This window comes from Hypanus sabinus, chromosome 8 (genome assembly GCF_030144855.1).
Source record: "Hypanus sabinus isolate sHypSab1 chromosome 8, sHypSab1.hap1, whole genome shotgun sequence".
In the NCBI taxonomy this organism is placed as follows: Eukaryota; Metazoa; Chordata; class Chondrichthyes; order Myliobatiformes; family Dasyatidae; genus Hypanus; species Hypanus sabinus.
Genome location: NC_082713.1, coordinates 135352548 through 135374834, shown reverse-complemented (window position 1 = coordinate 135374834; position 22287 = coordinate 135352548). Strand labels below are relative to the sequence as shown.

Here is a 22287-nt window from a genome sequence, read left to right as displayed (position 1 = left end):
GAGAGAATATTGAAGAGCCATTCTTCACCAAAGAGTGGCAAGAATCGAAGACGCACTGACTGTGAGAGTGGCTGAAGCTGGGTCAACTAACACCATATAAGAAGTGACTAAATGAATACTTAAATCACTCAGGTATAGAGGTCTATGGACTGAATGCTGGGTGATGAGGGTAATACCATTGGCCAATATTGATGATCTGGGTCATAGAATGAGTGATTCAAAAATAAACACAAGGGTCTAATTGACCTGAAGCCTGAGGCTTCATTAGCTGAAGATATGCCAATAGTGAGCTGATTTAAAATCAGGATCAGTCAGAAGACTATACCTGGAGGTGTGCATACATCTCTGGAGGTTACGAGGCAGGGAGGAATGACACTTGCAAAATGGCAAGACTACGGAAGAATCCAAAAACAAAGAAGAAATGTTAAGCGTTAGCCAAAATAAATCAGAAGTACAGGAATGAAAAAAGAACAGGCTGCAAGAATTTAGGAACAGACAGCAGAGTTTTTGAAAGAGGCTATTAGCTATAAATACAATTTAAAGACAGTAGAAAGGTCAGAAGATACTGAAGGAAGGTTGAGTTAGGTACCATCAGGGTAGATAAAGAAATCAACACATGTTTTTTGGATATTGTGGCCCTGAGGTAGCAGATATGTGAGAAATATAAGGCAGCCAAGGACAGAACCTTGAGTGACACTCAAGGTAATGATGTGGGGAAAGGAAAGAACCCGGTAGAGGTACCTGTATTTCTTTGGCTACAATTCCATATACATGAAAAGAATCAGACAGGTACAGTCCTTCCCATCTAGATTAGGATGGAGTGGTGGCAGACAGGGAGCAAGAGACAAGTAGGAATAATTATAATCTGATGCCATTGGTGACTATGACTGAAGCCAGCGTGATATTCTAGCAGATTCAGAAGCCTGATTGAAGGCATTCAACTATGAAGTTCATTAAAAGTCGACAACACATTCAGAGACTTCAGAAGAAAGTAATCAGGAAGTTACTAGGAAAAGGGACAGAGTTTTTTTGGGACAGGTTTGAAGAGGCAACTGTAATTCAGACATCAATGTTACTAGCTCTACTATGATTTTAAACACTTTCATACTTTGACTGTGTGCTTTAATGTTAAAAGAGCATCCAGTCTCTCATCTGTGGTCAGGTATTTCATATTAATACTGTTGTAAATATCATGCAGCTCTCTTGCTCGAATAGTGAACTGTGTGTCCATTTCAGTGATTCTCCCATCAAACGCTTTCCATCTTATTGGGTCTGCACACTATAATGGTTAAAACGCAAGTTAGTTCCACAATTCAATTGGTAAAATTTATTTTAAAATCTACAAATGCACTTGTAATTAGTATGTCAACTTGGATAAAGTCAATTTGGTGACATGTGGTGATAATTAAAATGCTTAACATTTGATTTGACTGAACTGTAACTTACCAGGAAATGACAACACTGAACCTTTAGCATCTATTTACCAAGAAATGCTAAGCTCATAGACTAGTTATTTGAGCTCTGTTAGTAGCTAGCACTGTACACCCATGACTGTGTAGCCAAGTTTCCATCGAACTCAATATATAAGTCTGCTGATGATACTACAATTGTAGGCCATATCTCGGATAATGATGAGTTTGAGTACAGAGAGGAAATTAAGAAATTGGTGGCATGGTGCTAAGACAATAACCTATCCCTGAACGTCAGCAAGACAAAGGAATTAGTTGTTGACTTCAGAAGGAGTAGCGGACCGCACGACCCCATCTACATCGGTGGTGCACAGCTGGAACAGGTCAAAAGATTTAAGTTCCTCGGGGTCAATATCACAAATGACTTGACTTGGTCTAACCAAGCAGAATGCACTGCCAAGAAGGCCCAACAGCAACATTACTTCCTGAGAAAGCTGAAGAAATTTGGCCTGTCCCCTAAAACCCTCACTAATTTTCATAGATGCACTGTAGAAAGCATTCTTCTAGGGTGCATCACAACTTGGTATGGAAGTTATCCTGTCCAAGACCAGAAGAAGCTGCAGAAGATCGTGAGCACAGCCCAGCACATCACAATCTTCCATCCTTGGACTCACTTTACACCGCACGCTGTCGGAGCAGTACTGCCAGGATAATCAAGGACACGACCCACCCAGCCAACACACTTTTTGTCCCTCTTCCCTCCGGGAGAAGGTTCAGGAGCTTGAAGACTCATACCGCCAGATTTGGGAACAGTTTCTTTCCAACTGTGATGAGATTGCTGAACAGATCCTGACCTGGATCTGGGCCGTACCTTCCAAATATTCAGACCTGTCTCTCGGTTTTTTTTTGCACTACCTTACTTTCCCTTTTCTATTTTCTAATTATGATTTATAATTTAAATTTTTATTATATTTACTTTGATTTGTACTTCAGGGAGTACGAAGCACAGAATCAAATATCGCTGTGATGATTGTATGCTCTAGTATCCATTGTTTGGTGACAATAAAGTAATAGAGTATAAAGTATAAAGTAGTTTCCTAGCTGAACTCTGACTGTAGAGTCCATGTGAAATTCAGGATTGGAGAATGAACTGGTTGCATCTGTGCAGGGGTTATGCTTGGTAATATGCTCAATGGGTCTGTACCAATTTTAGGCCCAGATACAGGAACGACAAGTCTATTCATTTGAAAACAGAGGAACAGCTCAAGGCAGAAAAATATGCATAATAATTCACATATTTTAATTAACTGAGTTTGTTCTAATGGCTCAATAATTTTGCCACCATTCCCAGAGTTCATATAGCAGACCATGTACCTACTAAACTTGCCGAGTGGGTGAATCCTTAAAGTAACACCAAACTGATTGCTGAGGCCCTGGCCAGCTCAGAGCCTTGCAAACACAAGCCCAAGAAAAATGCTTCAAAAGATGATGAAGCCATGCAAATTTTAATTGTAAATTTTAGAAATTATAAAATACTTCAAAAAATTAAAACATAATTAATATATTTAAGGTAATTCAACAAATATTAAAAAACTGCTTGAAACATACTCTTCTATTTCCTTTAAAGGAGGAATAGATGCAAGAAATTGCTGAATCTTTCACAAGTTTTAACTTATCATACCTTGCATAACTGCAGGGAAACTACATAAATTCACACCTAAATGCTGGACTCCAGCATTGTCACTATGACAACAGAATCTCCTGTGTCTGGAAGTTCAGGACTTCTGTATGCATGCACATCTGAATATCAGTTGTAAATTTCCTCAAGGGTGAAAAGTGAGAGTTTCTTTTCAGCAAAAATTTTGGGCCAGTGTTATTAATCAGTTAAATATATGTGAAGGGACGTAAAATTGATTTTAGTAGATTTCACCCTTTCTCAGCTTTGATAACAGTTAGAGGGATGTGAAGTTACAGACAGGTGTCAAAGCCTAACTTGGGCAATTGTTTGTCATTTTCAACCACTTTAGGGGTGGAGGTTCTTTCATCTCCCGCTTTGAGATGGCATCATGTTTCACAAGCTCTTGCTGCTCTGTGGGATATCAGCATTTTATTAGCCTGAACTTTCCTGTGAAATGCCTAAACTTCTTCCTCAAACTTCCCAATATGCCTTGGGCACTTTGATTTCAACTGTACTGTCATGTTGATGGAAAGCTGTAGTGAAATAGCAGAGTTCTGCAACGTCCCAGTAGTTATTACTGAGCAATCTGTCCCATTGTAACTTAGCGCTATTTCAGTCATTCCAATGAAAAATGGCAGCAAAGGGGGAAAACTACAGATAATTCACACTTGTTACTTGATTAATTTAAATTCAATTTATTAAGCATGTTATTTTTCAATTTTTCAATTTATAAATGAAAATAGCTCAGTTTTCATAGCAAACTTATTTACAAAAATTCTAATTCTTTGGCACTTCTGAGTGTCAGGCAGCCTGGAGGCAAGGCAGATCCAAGATTAGGTGACATTTACTACATTCCATAAAGCTTCACCAATCAAATCAGAGTCTGGGATTTGTGGTCAGGAATCTTGGGTAGCTTGCCACACCCAGAAAATTCCATGCCCTAGTTTGTTCATTGATTAAAATAGGTTTAATTATATTAATTTAACATCCAATAATAGACCCCAAATAACAACTACTACATACAAATATGAGTTCTTAAAGAAAATGAGAACTCAAATGTTCACTCAGGGAACATTTACTTGAGTAGTTTGCTTTTTCATGTAGTTCACCAGATACTGGATTTCTGTGCAGCAATATCTGACAAATAATTCACAACTTTAAATGATTAACCTTCAAATAAAATGTGGTTTTGCAGAAATACTTTTAAACACAATAATACTGTATATTAGTTTGTTAACCTTATTCAAAAGATTCTGAATTAACTTTGGTCCAGTTTCCTTAGCAGCATCAACTCTATGCCTTCCAATAGATGCAATGAGCTTTGCTTCTTGTTCCAGGAGTGTGTAAAGAGCTGCTTTTCTCTCTGGCCCAGTAAGATTCTGGTTTATGGTGCTGAGCTCATCCTGCTTCCATTCTAAATATTCACAGAGGGCATACAAACATAATTACATTATTCATTTTAATAGCAACCATGTAGATGTTTGTGCTACTATCATAAGGAACCAGTGTTCAAATAAGACAATCAGAAATGCATTTGAAAAGTTAAACCTTGCTTCCTGTATGGAGTTGGGCCATTGTCACTGTGCAATTCTCTTCACCCTGAGTGAAAATTTTTGGTCACACTCACTAAACATCCTTCACTCTAGAACATGACTACCTAAATATCTTCCCCGTCATCAGAAATCTTAACTGAATTCAAATTTTCCCACCCAATCAGAAAAAATTGTAATTTTAAACATTTAATAGCATTTATAACAAAAGTGACTGCACAAAAGTCAGAAATGCAGAGGCCACAGGAAAACAACAGAGAAGCCAAACTGTACCTTCCAGTGCATGAAAGAGTAAATCAAAATCTTCTTTTGTCTTAGGGTTCATTCTCCTTTCATATTGCTTCTTTATATAATCAGTTCTTTCTTTTTTAAATTTTACTTCCTGCTCCTGTTCCCATTGTAGCCTTCGGTCCCTCTGCATTCTCAGTTGGTGAACATAATTCTTAGCAGACCACCGTCTGAAGTAAGTCTGTATTACAATCACCTGAAATATGAGAAACAAATGTTACAACTAAACATCAAAATAAAATCAAAAGACTGCTGTAAATTATTGACACAGGAGATTCTGCAGATGCTAGCGATCCAGAGTAACGCAAAATAAATGCTAGAAAATTGTCAGTCCTTTCATTTCTTCTACTAAAGTGCATGACCATATACTTCGTGACACTATTCCATCTGCCACATTTTTGCCCATTCTCCTGGTCTGTCTAAGCCCTTCTGTAGCCTCTCTGCTTCCTCAACATTATGTACCCCTCCACATATCTTTGTATCATCTGCAAACTTGGCCACAAGGCCATCAATTCTGTGAACTAAATTACAGACATATAATGTAAAAAGAATTGGTCCCAAAACAGACCCCTGTGGAACACTGCTAGTCACCAGCAGCCAAGCAGAAAATGCTCCCTTTATCCAATGCTCTTCATTAGCCAATGCTTTATCCATGCTAGTGTCTTTCCTGTAATACCATGGGCTCTTAACTTGTTCAGCAGCCTCATGTGTGGCACCTTGTCAAAGGCTTCTGAAAATCCAAGTACACAATGCCCTTTGTTTGTCCTGTTTGTTATTTCACAAAGAATTTCAACATATTTGTCAGGCAAGATTTTCCCTCAAGGAAACCATACTGACTATGGCCTGCTTTATCCTGTGAATCCAAACATCCTGAAACCACATCCTTAATAATCGATTCCAACATCTTCCCAACCATGAGGTCAGACAAATTGGCCTATAATATCCTTTCTTCTGCCTCTCTCCTTTCTCGAAGAGTTATATTTGCCAGTCTTGCAGAACCATGCCAGAATCAATTGATTCTTCAAAGAGCATTACAAATGCCTCCACAATCTCTTCAGCCACGTCTTTTAGAACCTTGAGATGCAGACCATCTGATCCAGGTGGCCTACCTACCTTCAGACCTTTCAGTTTCCCAAGCACCTAACCGGAAGGCCATACACTGTGTGGATCAGAGATAACACCTCCACCTCGCTGAGAATCAACACTGGCACACCTTGTGGATGTGTGCTTAGCATACTGCTCTACTTTCTCCATGCCCTTGACTGTGTGGCTAGGCACAGATCAAGTGCCATCTATAAATTTGCTAACAAAACAACTACTAGATGTCAATATCTCTGAGGACCTAACCTGGACCCAACGTATCGATGCTGCTACAAAGAAGGCATGACAGCAGCTATATTGCATTAGGAGTTTGAGGAGATTTGGTATCTCACCAAAAACATTAGCAAATTTTGACAGATATATTGTGGAGAGCATTCTAACTGGCTACATCACCGCCTGATATGGTCGGGTGGTGGGGGGGGGGGGGGGTGCTATTACACAGGATCAAAATAAGCTGCAGAGAGTTGTAAACAGCTCCATCATGGGTACTAGCCCCTGTATTATCCAGGACATCTTGAAGGAGTATTACCTCAAAAAGCTGGCATCCATTATTAAGGACCCCCTTCAAAAAGGCCATGCCTTGTTCTCATTCCTACCTTCAGGAAGGAGGTACAGGAGCCCAAAGGCACACAGTCAATGAATCAAGAAAAGCTTCTTCCCCTCTGCCATCTGATTTCCAGATAGACACTGAACCTATGAACACTACCTCACTACTTTTTTATTTCAATTTTTACACTAATTTAATTAATCTATTTAAACATACAAACGTTTGTATATACACACACACACACACATATACACATACACACACTGCATATACTTACTGTGATTCACAGTTTTATCTTTATTAACATGTATTGCATTGTACTACTGCCACAAAGACAATAAATTTCATAACATATGCTCACGATACTAAACCTGTTGCTGATTCTGATTCTGACCTTCTCCCTTGTAAGAGCAACTTCACATATTTCAAACCCATGACACTCTCGAACTTCTGGCATACTGCTACAATGAAGGCTGATGCAAAATATTTATTCAGTTCGTCCGCCATTTCCTTGTCCCCCATATTATCTCTCCATTATATGCTCTAGTATCAATTGTTTGGTAACAATAAGGTAAAGTATTATCATTTTCCAGAGTTCGATATCTACTCTTGCATCTCCTTTACACTTTATATATCTGAAGAAACTTTTTGTAAACTCTTTATTATTATCAGCTAGCTTACCTTCGTATTCCATCTTTTCCTTCTTTATCACTTTTTTAGTTGCCTTTGTTGGTTTTTAAAAGCATCCCAGCCCTCTAACTTCCCACTAATTTTTGCTCTATTATGTGCCCTCTCTTTGGTTTCTGTGTTGGCTTTGAATACTGTTGTCACCCACAGTTGCTTCATTTTGCCTTTAGAAAACTTCTCCTTCTTTGGGATGTACAGTATCTATCCACCAGTTCCAAATTTCCCCCCGAAATTTCAGCTATTGCTGCTCTGCCATCATCCCTGCCAGTGATCCCTTCCAATTGACTTTGGCCAGCTCCTCTCTCATGCCTCTGTAATCCCCTTTACTACACCGTAATACTGATATATTTGATTTTTGCTTCTCCTTTTCAAATAGTAGGGTGAATATTATGATCACTAACCCCTAAAGGTTCCTTTACCTTAAGCTCTCAAATCAATTCCAGATCATTGCACAACACCCAATCCAGAATAGCTGATCCCCTAGTGGGCTCAACTACAAGCTGCTCTGAAAAGCCATCTCATGGGCATTCTACAAAATTCCCCCTCCTGGGATTCAGCACCAACCTGGTTCTCCCAATCTACCTGCACACTGTAATCCTCATGACTATTGTAACATTGCCCTTTTGACATGCATTTTCAATCTCCTGTTGTAATTTGTAGACCACATCTTTACTACTCTTTGGAGGTCTGTATATAACATCCATTAGGGTCTTTTCACCTTTGTAATTTCTTAGCTCTAACCATGACAATTCTACACCTTCTAGTCCTATGTCACTTCTTTCTAAAGATTTGATTTCATTTTTTACCCTCAGAGCCACCCCACCCCCTCAGCCTACCTGCCAATCTTTTTGATACAATGTTTATCCTTGGATGTTAAGCTTCCAGCGATAATTTTCTTTCAGTTACGATTTAGTGATGCCAACAATGTCACACATGCCAATCTGTAACTGTGCTACAAGTTCATCTACTTTATTCCATATACTGTGTGCATTCAAATATAATACCTTCAGTCCTGTATTAATCACCTTTTTGATTTTGTCGCCTTTTTACATTGCAACTCATCCCCTTGGCTGCCATTTTCCCCTATCACTAGCCTCTCCCTGCTAGTGACCTTACTACACATCGCCTCTGTTTATAAACCAATTAACGAATCTTCAGCCCTATCGCTCCAGGTCCCATCCTCTGTGGAATTAATTAAAACTAATTTGGATTAATTTAAAATAATCCAAAGTAAGGTAAATAAGGTAGATAATAAATCCATTTAGAACAAGGTGACATTTGCTTATTAAGTGAGTGATTTGACTAAGTAAATCACTTGCATAGGAAGAGACTGAGGATTTCATAATGAAATGAGACAAGAACATGAGAAAAAAAGGTGGTTGAAAAGGTACTGAAGGCATGGGTGAGGAAAACAGAATGATGATGACTCTCCATAGTATAGAATTGGGGGATAATAGTAAATCCATGCTGAAACTGGTTAAAACACACTATGAATAGTTTCCATAGCACTGACATACACTAGAGGAAGTGCAAAACTAATTTACCAAAACATAGCACTGACATACACTGGAGGAAGTGCAAAACTAATTTACCAAAATTATACCAGAATTGTGCCTTCAGGGCCTGGACTATTTGGTTCAATAAAAGCTGTATAGGTTGTTATTCTTCATCTGGAATAGAAAGGACTAGAGGGATGACCCAATGGATGTCTTCAAGATAATGAAAAGGATTAGTGGTGCAGTAATTTAAAAAATTATTCTATTCTTGGCAATACTATGAAAATGGGTCTATAAATAATAAAGTGCTACTTTTCAATACAATATGTATTTCAGGAGGCAGTTCCTTACTTAGAGAATTTAGATTGTCAAATTCAAGATCACAGAATAAGCCTGAAGTGGCAAGTAGTAAATACATCTAGGGGGAAGCTAGGAATGGGGAGGGATAAGAAGCACTTAGTTCAATTAAACAAGGAAGAGTCGAAGAGATTTTGGGTGGCATGTAAACATTGATACGGATGTGTTGTCTTGACAGGTCTATTGCTTCAGTTTAAGTAAAAATGCAAATATCCGCAAGGACAAAAGGGCTGAATGGCTTATTCCTACACTGCATGTTCTCTGTAATGAACAGGAGTGGGTAATTTGGCTTTGATCTTGTTCTGTTATTCAAATAAGTGGGGATAATCTACACCCCATCTTCAATTATCCATTAGTTCTGAAGAACGGTTTTATTGAAAATTAATAAATTCAAAAACTACAATGGCTAGACATCAAGCTCTAATGACTACGCATGAAGTAGAATGTGTAAGAAGTAAATTTATGCAAACAAAATTCTGTAAAGTCTTATATTTTTAGCTCAACAGGTCATTCTTTCAAAAGTCTGAAATGACAGATATTTTAATATAAATCATTTAGTTATTTGCTGGATGTTCATTCTGCATGTTCACTCCTATGCATTTGGGTAAGGACGTGAGTAGGTTGCAACAATATTTACTTGAGGAACTCAGAGGGTTGAGCAGTATCTTTGGGAGGAAAGGAATTCTCGGTATTTCAGGTCAAAACACTGCATCAGGACTTTTAAAGGGTAGGTTGTTGGCTATGTTAAGCCTTTCTTGGGTGTGATTACTTAAAATTATTGTCTGTAGATTTCAAAATCACAGTACAGAATAGTCTGCCTGGAGACACAAAAGACTACGGATGATGGAATCTGGAACGATCTGCTGGAGAAACTTAGCAGGTCAAGCAGCATCTGTGGTAAGGGTTTGTCAATGTTTTGGGTTGAAACACTGCATCAGGACTAAGAGCAGAGAGTGGCAATAGTCAGTATAAAGAGGACAGGAAGAATAGTGAGACAGAGGCCAATAGGCAATTGCTGGACTGATGAGGATTGAAAGATGATGGGCAGATTAAGCTAATTATGGGGAATGACAGGGGGAGAGGAAAGGGTTGGGTTGAGAAAAAGAGCAGGTACATGATAGATGGAGGCAGACGAATAAGAATAGATAGAGGCAGATTGGGGCAGGAAGAGGGTAAGTGGAGACAACTAAGTGGTTGATAAACAAGAACACAAATAAATCTGCCTGAATTGCTAACTCACACAAATTATGAAGATCATATCATGAGCCATTTAGTCACAAGGTAAGTAAATTCAGTTTGTTAATCTGCTTTGGAAAGAAGGTTCTGAAGTGTACGTAACATTCTCAAAAATGGTTTTACAAATAATTCATAACATATTTTAAATAATTTGCGTTGCACTATGAGAAAAAAAAAAATTCCCAGATATGCACTAATGTCAAGGAACCCTTGGCACATGAAAATATCATCTAACAGTTCCAGAAACTTATTCAGCTTAATATATGTAATGTTACAAAGAAACATTCTGAAATCCAGTCATTAACATTTTGATATGGACTGCCACTTCTAAATTGTACACCCTGTTGCTCCAAAGTCCACTGGCTATACTCAATTAAATTTCTGCTAACCATGAATCATTCAATCTCAATAGTATTCTAGTTGGACCATAATTTACAATCTCATCTTCAGGTATTTAACACCTACACCCTAAAACTTCTTCAACAACACAAATTGTTCCATATTACTCTTTATTCTTAATCGTTTTAATAAGTTTCACAGAAGTATCACGTACTACATACATGTATATACATGTTTTCATAATTATTAGCTCCAACTTCAAAAATATCCCTAGTGGTTATTTTTAAGTTGAGTCACATTCCCACAATTGAAGTTACAGATTTTACAATAAGATCGAGTGTATGAGAAATAATATTAATGTGCATCTTTAGATGTTCTGCACACAATTTCTGCAATTAAGGATAAATGGATAATGTCCTACAGTTTGGTAAACGACACACAGAGTGTCTGATAAAATCTGAATGGTTGTGTTAAATTTTAGGTTTAGTTCTGATGTTATCATATCATTCCCATTACCAGCTCTCTAACTTATAATAAAAATCAAAGTTCCAAGGCAACAAATATGAAAAAAGGGAAAAAATGCAGAAATTAGAAGGTTACAAACAGATGAAAACTCTAATCAAGGAGGTGCACAAAACTGGCTCTTCTTGAACTTCCCTTTAATCTTCCTCTATTGTGAGATTGTTTGCCATTTGCTTTGTGTAAAGAAACTCATAGCTAAAATCTAGAATTTATCACATGGAGAACCACTATCATAATTTCTCACCAATGCACTGCACAGAAATGCAAGACCATGAAACCCTTTTAGTATTATTTCTAAAACTATTACAAATAAGACTGCCATAATAACTAAATCAAATGGTATTTGATATACCATCCATAGGAATATAATATTATATTAGCAGTTTACAGTCATATGTCGAGCTTAATAACATGTTCTATTGTCAAAGTAGTCTAAAATAAAACCAATAACCTAAAATTATATCTTACCGCATTCAACCTACAAGCATGATATTCTTCAGCAGTGAAGTACGGTCTTGGAGTAAGCAACTTATCTGTGATATTGGACACATAACAGCCAATTTTGGTCATCTGGGTTGAGGTATTATTTGTTGTTTGTTGATATTGATTTCTTTCAGAAACTGTCTATAGAAAAATTATATATTTGTTATGTTAATTTATCAAATATGGGTTACATTTATTCTAGTACAATTTGCTTCTCATCTAATATATAGAAGAAATGTAGCAATCTTATCATTTATTATCTAATATTTTAATAACTTACTGTACTAATAGCAGCAGTCTGTGACAAAAGGGCCACATTCTGCTAAGTGTGGTAAGTAGGTGGCATTAACATTCACATTGTTACTTTCTTACAGAAACCTGCAGGGACTTTACTTGATGGCTATGAATAAAATTCACATTTTTACTGAATATTATTGGAGTATGATTGCTTAAAGGACATATGATAAGGTGTAGGAACTGTATTCTCGACAAAACGTGTCTAGGTCACTACAAGTACTAGCAACATCCAGTTGCGTTTTAAGATCCTCCTAACCCCAAATCTCATGTGTTTTTCTTTAAAGAATCAAGGTAATACAAGAACTTCCTCTCAGTTTAAATGCCTTTATTTTAGCAGTTAGTTATCAGGGATGGTCATAAATACTGGGTATGTCTGTGACACCAATATACTAAAAAAGTGTTATAAAAAATAAAGGACACAGTCCTCTTAACATATTATCTGCTAGATTGCTTCAAAGAAACACTGCATTAATATCCAGGGGATGGAAATTTATTCCTTATAATGTCTGATTTACAGTTTCCGCCACTATTGAGCATGGATGTGATAAAACTGACAGTGAAAATGCATGCAATTTCTGAAGAAAGATTTTAAAGAAGAAACATATTTAATGTTGTATAATTTGTATAAAATTTATAACAAAATAACACAACAAATTTGTAGTTACAGTTTTATTCAAGTATCCTCCTTTACCTGTGTCTCTCGGCAGAATCTCTCCACACAAATATAATTCCTTTTTGATGGAGTTTGTGTTCCTGCATGGTGGAATTCTGTTCCGGTAAGCTTGTGTCTGTAGCCACCCAAATAAGGCTTATGATATGGAAGCCTTTCGATCTCCACCACCACGGAGCAACTTGTCTCATTATCTACAAGAAATTACTGCTATGATTTTTATTAAAAAAACATTTTCACTTCATTTAATTTTTATTGCAGGTGCAAAATTCTTCAGTAAAAAAAAACAGAAAATGCTGGACATTGTGAATAGGTTAGTCAGCATCTGTGGTAAGAAAAAGATAGCTGATAGCAGTCTGGGATATGGGACAGCAGTCCAAGGCCATTCTGTTATGTGCTCCACTTCAGAATAACTTTGAAGATGCTCACACCTCCATAAGGAACATGATCATGATGTTATCCTATTCACATTGGCATGTATTTCCTGACTGCAACACCACCCTCTAACTCCCTATGGTGAGCAAAACACACTGTATTGTTTATATTTTACCCAAGTTCTCTAAAATAAAACAGATTCAATATTTTTCATTTAATCAGTTACGTCAGCTAACTACCAGGTTTGCAATTATTGTGTTCCTCAAAAACTTAGTACCCAAAATACTTGAATAGATTAGAAAACTTAAACTTTGATTTTCTTTCACCATTTTTCTACTCTAAGAAGGAAAAATCAAACTGCGTTAATGATTTTCCTCTACTGGAAATTTATAGAGGGAAATGAGTAAGTATGGATCTATGTAGAATCAGAATCAGGTTTAATATTGCAGGCATACATCACAGAATTTGTTGTTATGGAGTAATTTGGGTTCAATGTCCATTCAGAAATCTGATTGCAGAGGGGAAGAAACTGCTCCTGAATCATTGAGTGGGTGCCTTCAGGCTCATGTACTTCCTCCCTCATTGCAGTAATGAGAAGAGGGCATGTCATGAGTGTTGGGGGTCCAAAATGATGGATGCCATCTTTTTGAGGTATCCCTCCTTGAAGATGTCCTGGATACTGGGGAGGCTAGTACCCATGATTGAGCTGACTGAGTTTTTAACAATCCTCAGTGCAGCCAGTAAGCATACCACCTCAGCATATCATTGGCTACTCAGAGTTTTAGATGTCACTTGAGACTTGTCATGTTGTGCCTTCCAAACACCAACAAGTTGTCCAAAGTCACTATCAAATTCAATATAAGCTGGAAGTAAATTTCCTGGTACAGAAGCCAGTAAATGTATCAGTCATGAATGTTATACCTGTCCTGACTTTGAAGGCCTAAAGTATTTGAACAGCATCGGCATGCCTTTTTCTTTCATCTGCTCTGATAACTCTACAGAAAGCAATGGGGTTTCTTCATATCTTTAATGGAAATGGAGTCAACAATCATTACAGTGGTAATTTTCAAATTATTAATAAGGGTACTGTGTGAAAATATAACCATCTATTATGCTTAAAATGCTGTATGAGTGCATAATTCCTCCTTCTATAGATTGAGACCAACAGAAATCTAGGAACTAATCTTTGGATCCCATCACTAACATTTTTTTAAATGACAGACAAATAAGACTCAAAAATAAAAAGTTTGTTTGTTTTACTTTTGTAACTACATCTAAAATCACAAATTTCCCATTATACAATCAATCAGACTTTAAGGTATATATTCTTATAAAATATCTCCAGGAATGCAGGTATTGCACTACCTTTCTGAACTTTGACCGTTATCACATCAGATGTGGTAGCTTCCTGCTGTGTTCTGATTTGCTTGATTGGACAGTTTTCAGGGTCAGTTGATATCAATTCTAGCTGGATAGCACCATGTGGTCTGACACCTAAATCTACCAGTGTTTCAGAATCCTTTACCATTCTACCTACAATGCAAAAGGAAATTATTAGACCATCTGTGTTCTGGAAGCCATTGAAGCATGTAATGGGCTGAAGTTCAATAACCTGATTTATCTATTCATGCAAATACAACATACAGAATACCATTCATAATTCAAGAAAAATTGGAAAACATAATGTTATACAATATAGATTTAACATTTTTGAATAAACAGTGTTTAGGATGCAATTTTGATATGTTATCTCCAAATAATCTAGTGTCAAAATGTCAAAGTTCTCCTCAACAGTGCTTTCTCTCTGAAGATGCTATCTCCAACACCCCATGTATTCCTACATCAGTTGAATGTAGAGGGACTCTGCACCTTTTAATCAAGTAGCCAAAATGACAGATCGCAGATGCCATGATAGTAGGATTCCAACCACAAAACATCTTTGATAGAAGGCAAATCAAAGGGTGGACTTCTGCATTCCTTCAAAGCTGTCACAAATATTAATGTATTTTAATCTCTTTAATGCTGAGGTATTGATAATGAAAACTGAAGTAAAGATTTTTTAAAATAAAACATAGTTAAGCATAGAACATAGATATCTATAGTGCATTACAGGCCCTTCAGCCCATAATGTTGTGCCGACCATGTAACCTGAGAAACTGCCTAGAATTCCCCTACCACATAACTCTCTATTTTTCTAAGCTCCATGTACCTAAGAGTCTCTTAAAAGACCCTATTGTATCCGCCTCTACCACTGTCATTGGCAGTGCATTCCATGCACCCACTATTCTCTGTGTGACAAGTTGTACCCACTTCCAAGCACCTTAAGACTATGATGTGTTAGCCATTTCAGCCCCGGGAAAAAAGCCTCTGGCTAGCTACACAATCAATGCCTCCCATCATCTTAAATACCTTGATCAGGTCACCTCTCACCCTTGTTTCCCCAAGGAGAAAAAGCCAAGTTTGCTCAACCTGTTCTCATAAGGCATGCTCTCCAATCCAGGCAATTTCCTTGTAAATCTTCTCTGCACTCTTTCTATAGTACCCACATCCTTTCTGTAGTGAGGTGAACAAAACTGAACACGTGGGGTCTAACTAAGTCTTATATAGCTTTAACATTACCTCACAGCTCTTGAACTCAATCCCATAGTTGATGAAGACCATCACATCATAGGCCTTCTTAACAACACTCTTAACCTGCTCAACAGCTTTGAGTGTTCAGTGGACACAGACTCCAAGATCTTGCTGATCTTCCACACTGCCAAGGGTCTTACCATTAATATTATATTCTGCCTTCAAATTTGACCTACCAAAATGAACCCCATACTTATCTGAGTTGAACTCCATCTTCAAATTCTCAGCCCAGTTCTACATCCTATCAATCTCCCACTGTAACCTTTGACAGCACCCAGTCAATCCACAACACCCCCAACTTTTGTGTCATCAACAAACTTACTAACCCACTCTTCTACTTCCTCATCCAGGTCATTTATAAAAATCACAAAGAGGAGGGATCCCAGAACAGATCCCTGTGGAACACCACTGGTCACCGTCCTCCATGCAGAATGCATTTTAAAGCTAGAATTAAAAACATTAAACTAAAGTAAATTAATTTTAATAATGTATCTTACCTTTTGCTTCTGAATCCACAGCTAAAATCACAGACCCACTGAATTCAATAGGGTCTTAGATCCTGCAATAGGTCTGTTGGCAGAGGCTTTGAGAGGGGGTTTTCCTATTGCAATGCTAGAGAATCCTAGTAAGACCAGACTTTCCTGGAGTGAAATGTTAAAATGTAGCAACAGTTTGACCACTCCCCTTTCCATCCCTAAACCTGAAGGAAAATATATGCAGAACACGCACATAATTCTAGACTTGGAACTGCTGATCCAGCTGCAAGTTTCAGTGAAAAACTAAGCTTTATTAAGTACTGTTTTGTTTTCTGGGTCTCGTGACCAATATTACTATTTCTCTGCTGGGTACAATTGTCACCTAGAGAATGAAAATATTCTCCACCATGTTCCAGATATTATTGGCTTCTGGAACAATTATTTTTGCATTTAATCAATATTTATCCAGTATCAAGCCATACAAGAATAAACTCAAAGGTTTCAAATCTCTAAACTGCAAACCAAGTGCAGTCATCCCAAATTTGAGCACATAATTATTTTGAATTCTACTTCATCACAAATCAGGACGGATTATACATAGAAGTGTTGCTCAGCCAGCAGCCGTCCAACACCTTTGCAACAAAATGCAACTTTGTCTTAGAAAGGGATTTGTCCTGGAATAATGTGCATATGCCACAAGTCCAATACTTTCTGACATATATAGGGCATGGAATCTGTAATTATATTCTGATGCCATTCCAGACAAGGCTTAGTCTTGTTAGAATTTCCCAGAATTATGCTGCGAAATCAGCTCTGAGATCCTTGCTTGTAATTCCATTCTGAGTCTATCAATTGGTCTGGGACTTCTGCATTAGATGACAATATAGTCGTTGGTGGAGACACAAGAAATTGCAGATGCTAGAATCTGGAGCAAAAAAAAAGCTACCAGAGAATCTCAGTGGTTCAAAGGAAGGCCAAGAAATGGTTGACTTTTCAAGTTAAGATCCTTCATCAGGACTCCTGCAGTTTCAATAACTGAGTGTTGGCAGTAGCCAGCAAGATCAGATCCAATGATCATTATTCCAGTAAGATGGCGGTTCGTTATTCCAGTAAGATGGCGGTGCTTTCTATTGTAGTGGCTTCTACAGAGTCAACAAAGGGTCCTTTTTAAATGTATTTTTTATGATCGCAAGATCCTACTAGATATTAAGAACTTAAATAACTGCAGGTCTACTCCATCAGTGAGTTGCTTGTTGGTGGAGAAACATAAGAAGCTGGACTTGATGCAGATCATATGGCTGCTTGCATCAGAGAGGCTTCAGAAGAGTTGGTACATTAATGAGGCATGCAGTCCAATAGACAATCACTGCCTTAGTCACTTTTTTTGTGATCATAAGACCCTTTCAGACATTGTTAATGTAGAATGCTGCAAGTCCGATTCACTGATTTATTAGTGTACAGCAGGGGAGCTGCATAGCCTCGGTCATAGCGAGGAGTAGGCCTCAAGCCGCAATATCACCTGTTAATAACTGCTAGGACAGAGGCTTGGAAGCCAGTGCACTTTACTGGGGGCGGTGTGGCATGGCGTCCAGGCTGCTGTTGGAGCTGCCCCCCCCGCCCCCCCGTATTTGCTTGGCAGAAGCAGTATTGTGGTTGACTGCAGATTTCTACGGCATTCATGAACTCAATGTCTGGACTATTTTTTTGTGTGGCTGTATTTTACTGATATCTTACATATGCTTGATAGCTTGTATGTGGTATGTGTACACTATGTTGTGTGTAACTGTTGGTATTGTGCTTTGCAACTTGGTCTCAGAATAATGCTGTCTCATTTGGTTGTATTCGTGAGTATTCATGTGTGACTGAATGACAATTAAACTTGAATTGAATTGAGATCCGATCCCTAAAGTGAAATTCCAAGTTTAAATGGAGAGAAATAACCATTAGGAAGTGAGGAAAGCTTCATCTAATTTATCTGAAACATGTAACTTTAAAATATTAGACTTCTTAAGTTTTAATTTTTATCAATTTTAATTGCTAGAATTTGTTTTAATTTTGAATGTCTATGAATCTGTCAAGGACATGCACAAGTAATCAAGCTATTTAACAGTGGAGACACAAGAAATTGTTCAGGATTGACAGTAAATAGGAAACTAGTTAGAAAGTCAGTGGGTGAGCAACAGGCATGGTTGGCAAACTACCACAAGGAAATTCTGGGTCATTATTGGTACTGTCAAGCACCTAACATAATTCTGTCACCAAGATCAGAACTGTTAGCTGATGTCCTTTCTTCAAAAGGCATCAATCTGCAAAACAGGGCTTTTAATTTGACAGGTATGATCTTAATGTCTTTTTTCAGGAATGTGCCATCAAGCAATGTATTCAAATAGGGGAATGTTAATATTTTGAAACAACATTTTAGTGGGACTTAAAGTTTTTAAAACATTCAAGTTTTCTTCACCAGTACAATAACCCAGCAAAGGCCATCAAGAAAATGAAAGGTTTGGCTTCAAGTGAGGTTGTGATGAGAGGACATATTGCAGCAAAGTCAATGGGAAGTCTCAAAAATGGTAGTACCTGCAAAGATTGATAGCAGCTGAATGGAGTAGGATTAAACTAGCTGATGTAAATAAGCATTAAAGCAGACAGGCAAAAGAGGTGATTACTATATATAAAAAAGTTTCTATATATTTTATAGAACAGCTTTTCGCCAATTGTCAAACATATATAATTGTTTTTACATATATTATCACAGGAATATTTTATTGTTTCAGTCTTACCATCACATGTTACTTGCAACACTTGTGTAGGTAATTTCAATTGTCTTCCAAATCGTGATTTTAGCTTCCCTATTGTAAAGCAGATCGGTAATGCCACTGTCATCACATCATCAGAAGGGAGCAAAGCAACTTTAACTGCATTAAAAAGCAATACAATAAATTAGTTTTCACAGTAGTTGAAAGGTAGAACAGTATTCAATTAGATATGGTAAGGCAAAAATATTAAATTATCAGCTGGTATATAATGCTAAAATAAACCCCTTCCAAAATCTAGACGTATAAAAAAAGATTTTATGCCAGAATTAAATTAACCAAAAGGGTGCATTTGTAGAATTCAATATTCTTACAATATGCTTCCCTACAGTTTTGACTACTACAAAAACACATTGCTAGTGTGTAGTATCACTAATATACAAATATCCAGAAGCAACGTGCTTATTATAAATAATTACATACCATACAATTGCTTTGCATAATACTGGTTAAAGTTCTGAAAAAAAGTTTTAATTCTCCTGACAAATTAGTTGGACTGCACTCAGTAACAAAGACTCAACTGAAAATTATTAAGTCTAACATGTTACCTGTGGCTGTACTACTGGCAAAGTCTGGTGATGGGGTCTTTGGTGGAGCAGGATATGACTTTAATGTGGATCTTTTCTTTATGTCTCTATCAGCAACAGTCCCAGGTGTTTGTAAAAGCAAACATTCAGTAGCTAAATGAGGAAAAAAAAGGAAAGTAAATCATTGTTTCCATTGGCCTCTTTCTGATTTACAGCGTCTTTTTGAAAGATTCCTCATAACAATTCTAAGATTTGGTTTTACAAGTATAAATAATTATTACTGATAATAATAAGAAATGCCTTATTGTTAATATTTTTTATTGAGACCAGGAACTTGAGTGTAATTGGCAAGGCCAGAATCTCTTGCAAATTCTTAGTTGACTCTGAGAAGATACTGGTGAGGCAAGTTCTTGAACCATAGCAGTTTTTCTAATCATGTTGCTGAATAGTGTGTTCCCAAACTGTATCTGGTGACAATGAAAAAATGACAATATACTGTATTGCCTTCAAGATACTGTTATCACACATTTGAAAGGTGCACTTGGAGTGGCCTTGTCAAATAACCACTGGGTATTTTTGTAGATAATACACACTACAACCAAGAAGGGTAGATTGGATAGTTAAGGGTAGCAATTAAGTCATCATTTTTGCTCAAGAAGGTATCAAGTCCCTTTGACTACCCATTACATTTTAAACATCTTACACAATTATTACCCATGTGCCAAATCAAAGGTGACAAGACAAGAGCAAAAGTATGACATTGTTACTTTAAGGCAGTGTTTCTCAACCGGGGTTCCGCAAGAGGTCACTGGTATTCCACGAGAGTTGGTAATAGAAATAAATCATCTGTTTTTTTAACTTTGCATGACACTAGCAATCACAGTGGTGAGCAGTGACCAACCAGTCCCGTTAGCAATTTCATTAGAGGTCTCTCAGCACGGTATGGCAGTGTGCAGTAGGACCATGTTTATTCTCACTGTTACGAACGTGCCACAACTCTGAGGGGCCAAAGGGTACAAAGTCGCCCCCTCCTCTTTGAGAATCGCAAGATCGTTATTAATTCGGGTCTGGGACCCAGGAAATGAGAGAGAATCCTCAAGGTTTTGGAATGTGTCCTGGCCTCAGTAAGACAAAGCCACGGATAACAGCCATTGTCTCTTGGAGGCAGAATTGTGTATTGAGTACTGTACTATTCATTGAAGCCCTCAGGGGATGACCAGAGTGGGCTGGTTGAGGGATTGCATCATCCCAACCTGATTGACATCTGAGACCCTGTGAGTCAGGATAAAAGTGCGTCTGGGGAACAATCCCTTCAGACGCACCAGGAGAAACGCTAGAAATCCAGTGACAGCGTTTAATAGCGATGGCCGTTGGGGGGCTCGCGTGCGTCCTTTTCTCCCTTGCCTGGGAATTGGCGGGCTCGCCACGGAAGAATGGCTTTAGCTAAAGGAGAGGCCACAAGTGACCGGCTACACCAACGGAACTCTCAAAGGATCGAAATCATAAAAGGAAAAGCCAGCAAGTTTCTAAAAATCTCTCTCTTGACTCCAACCAAAGGCTGCAGCCTGAATGAACTGAGTGACTTTTATATTTCCATCAGACAAAACATTATCCCCTAGACAACGATAGAGCTATTTCTTATTATTATAATACCTGCACTTTTAGATTTAGTATTGACGATGTATATTATCTGTATGTTTGTATTGATATTATTTTTGTGTATTTTACTAATAAATACTGTTAAAATAGTATCATCAGACTTCAACAGACCTCTCTATCTTTGCTGGTAAGTGACCCAGTTACGGGGTTCGTAACATTACAAGATAGGGGAGAGCATTGATAATTGATAGTAGGCTGATGATGAGCATTGTATTGCACGGAAGGAAGTGTGATAGACTGAGGACCGTGGTGCCTTTTCCAAGCACTGAATGGACTTGCCAACCTGTGCTGTGATGTCTCTCCTGAATAACCTCCCCCAACCTCCCCTTACACACTGACGACAGACTTACGGGAGTGAACAAACTCTACCAGTGTAGTAGAAAATTAGAGGGAAATTTTGATTTTAAAGAATGATTTTTTACATTCCATGACTCAGCTGTTGGCCTGCCATTTTGGTGGATTGTGCAGGTTAGATGTGAATTGTATTCTGAAGTGTTCATATTTTTTGTGGTTTTCTCGGTTAGTTATTTATTACGCCATTTTAAAAAAGTTTATTAACCCCTACTTCAGTGTACCTAGTCTGTGGTAAATAACTTACAAATACAGCAATGGCTCCAGCAAAACTGAAAAGACACTTAACTGCAAATCACAGCCATATGACAATGGTTGTTGGAATCTCAATAAAGCTTTTAATTAAAAACAGTTTACAACCTTAATTTAAATTAAAGCTACTGAGCCTACCTTTAGAAAAATTAAATCCCAATTTGGCTTAAGCTAGTTAGTTAACAGAAATTTATTATGTTTGCCTTATGAGTTGTTAAAATTTATGAAACAGAAAGAAAGAGATTAATTTCAAGAATGGTAAGCTAAGCTTAACTATCTGTCAGTTTTTTCAAGAAAGGTTGGTTTAAAATTCATTCTCTACTCAGAAGAGCATTGACAATTATTTTTAGACTTTTATATCTACAATCTACTGATCATGCTATGTACTGTGAGCTGTAGATATAATAATTTTTACACAGGGGTTCCCTGAGACCTGAACATTATTTCAAGGGTTCATTGAGGGTAGAAAGGTTGAGAAAGACTGCCATAAGGAATCATTGTTCTGATTAATTTCCGTCGAGACAGGAGTTCCCCACCTGGGGT

The 22287-nt window shown here is 37.6% G+C and overlaps 2 protein-coding genes across 4 annotated transcripts in view; one reads left to right on the top strand and one right to left on the bottom strand.

Annotated features, from left to right (window-relative positions):
- Nucleotides 1-22287, bottom strand: part of iqub (IQ motif and ubiquitin domain containing) — a 59962-nt gene that overhangs the window by 6372 nt on the left and 31303 nt on the right. For all 3 annotated transcript variants that reach the window (XM_059977901.1, XM_059977903.1, XM_059977902.1), the window contains exons 8-15: nt 19504-19635; nt 18923-19057; nt 14401-14568; nt 12682-12854; nt 11679-11834; nt 4911-5121; nt 4326-4501; nt 1109-1279 (exon numbers count right to left, since the gene is read on the bottom strand). In XM_059977901.1, the coding sequence (XP_059833884.1) occupies nt 1109-1279; nt 4326-4501; nt 4911-5121; nt 11679-11834; nt 12682-12854; nt 14401-14568; nt 18923-19057; nt 19504-19635 (1322 nt within the window). The remainder of the gene's footprint in view (nt 1-1108; nt 1280-4325; nt 4502-4910; nt 5122-11678; nt 11835-12681; nt 12855-14400; nt 14569-18922; nt 19058-19503; nt 19636-22287) is intronic.
- The window catches only part of asb15b (ankyrin repeat and SOCS box containing 15b), a 94798-nt gene continuing 82479 nt past the window's right edge, over nt 9969-22287 (top strand). The window contains exon 1 of the mRNA XM_059977907.1: nt 9969-10010. The gene's annotated coding sequence lies outside the window, so the exon portion shown is untranslated. The remainder of the gene's footprint in view (nt 10011-22287) is intronic.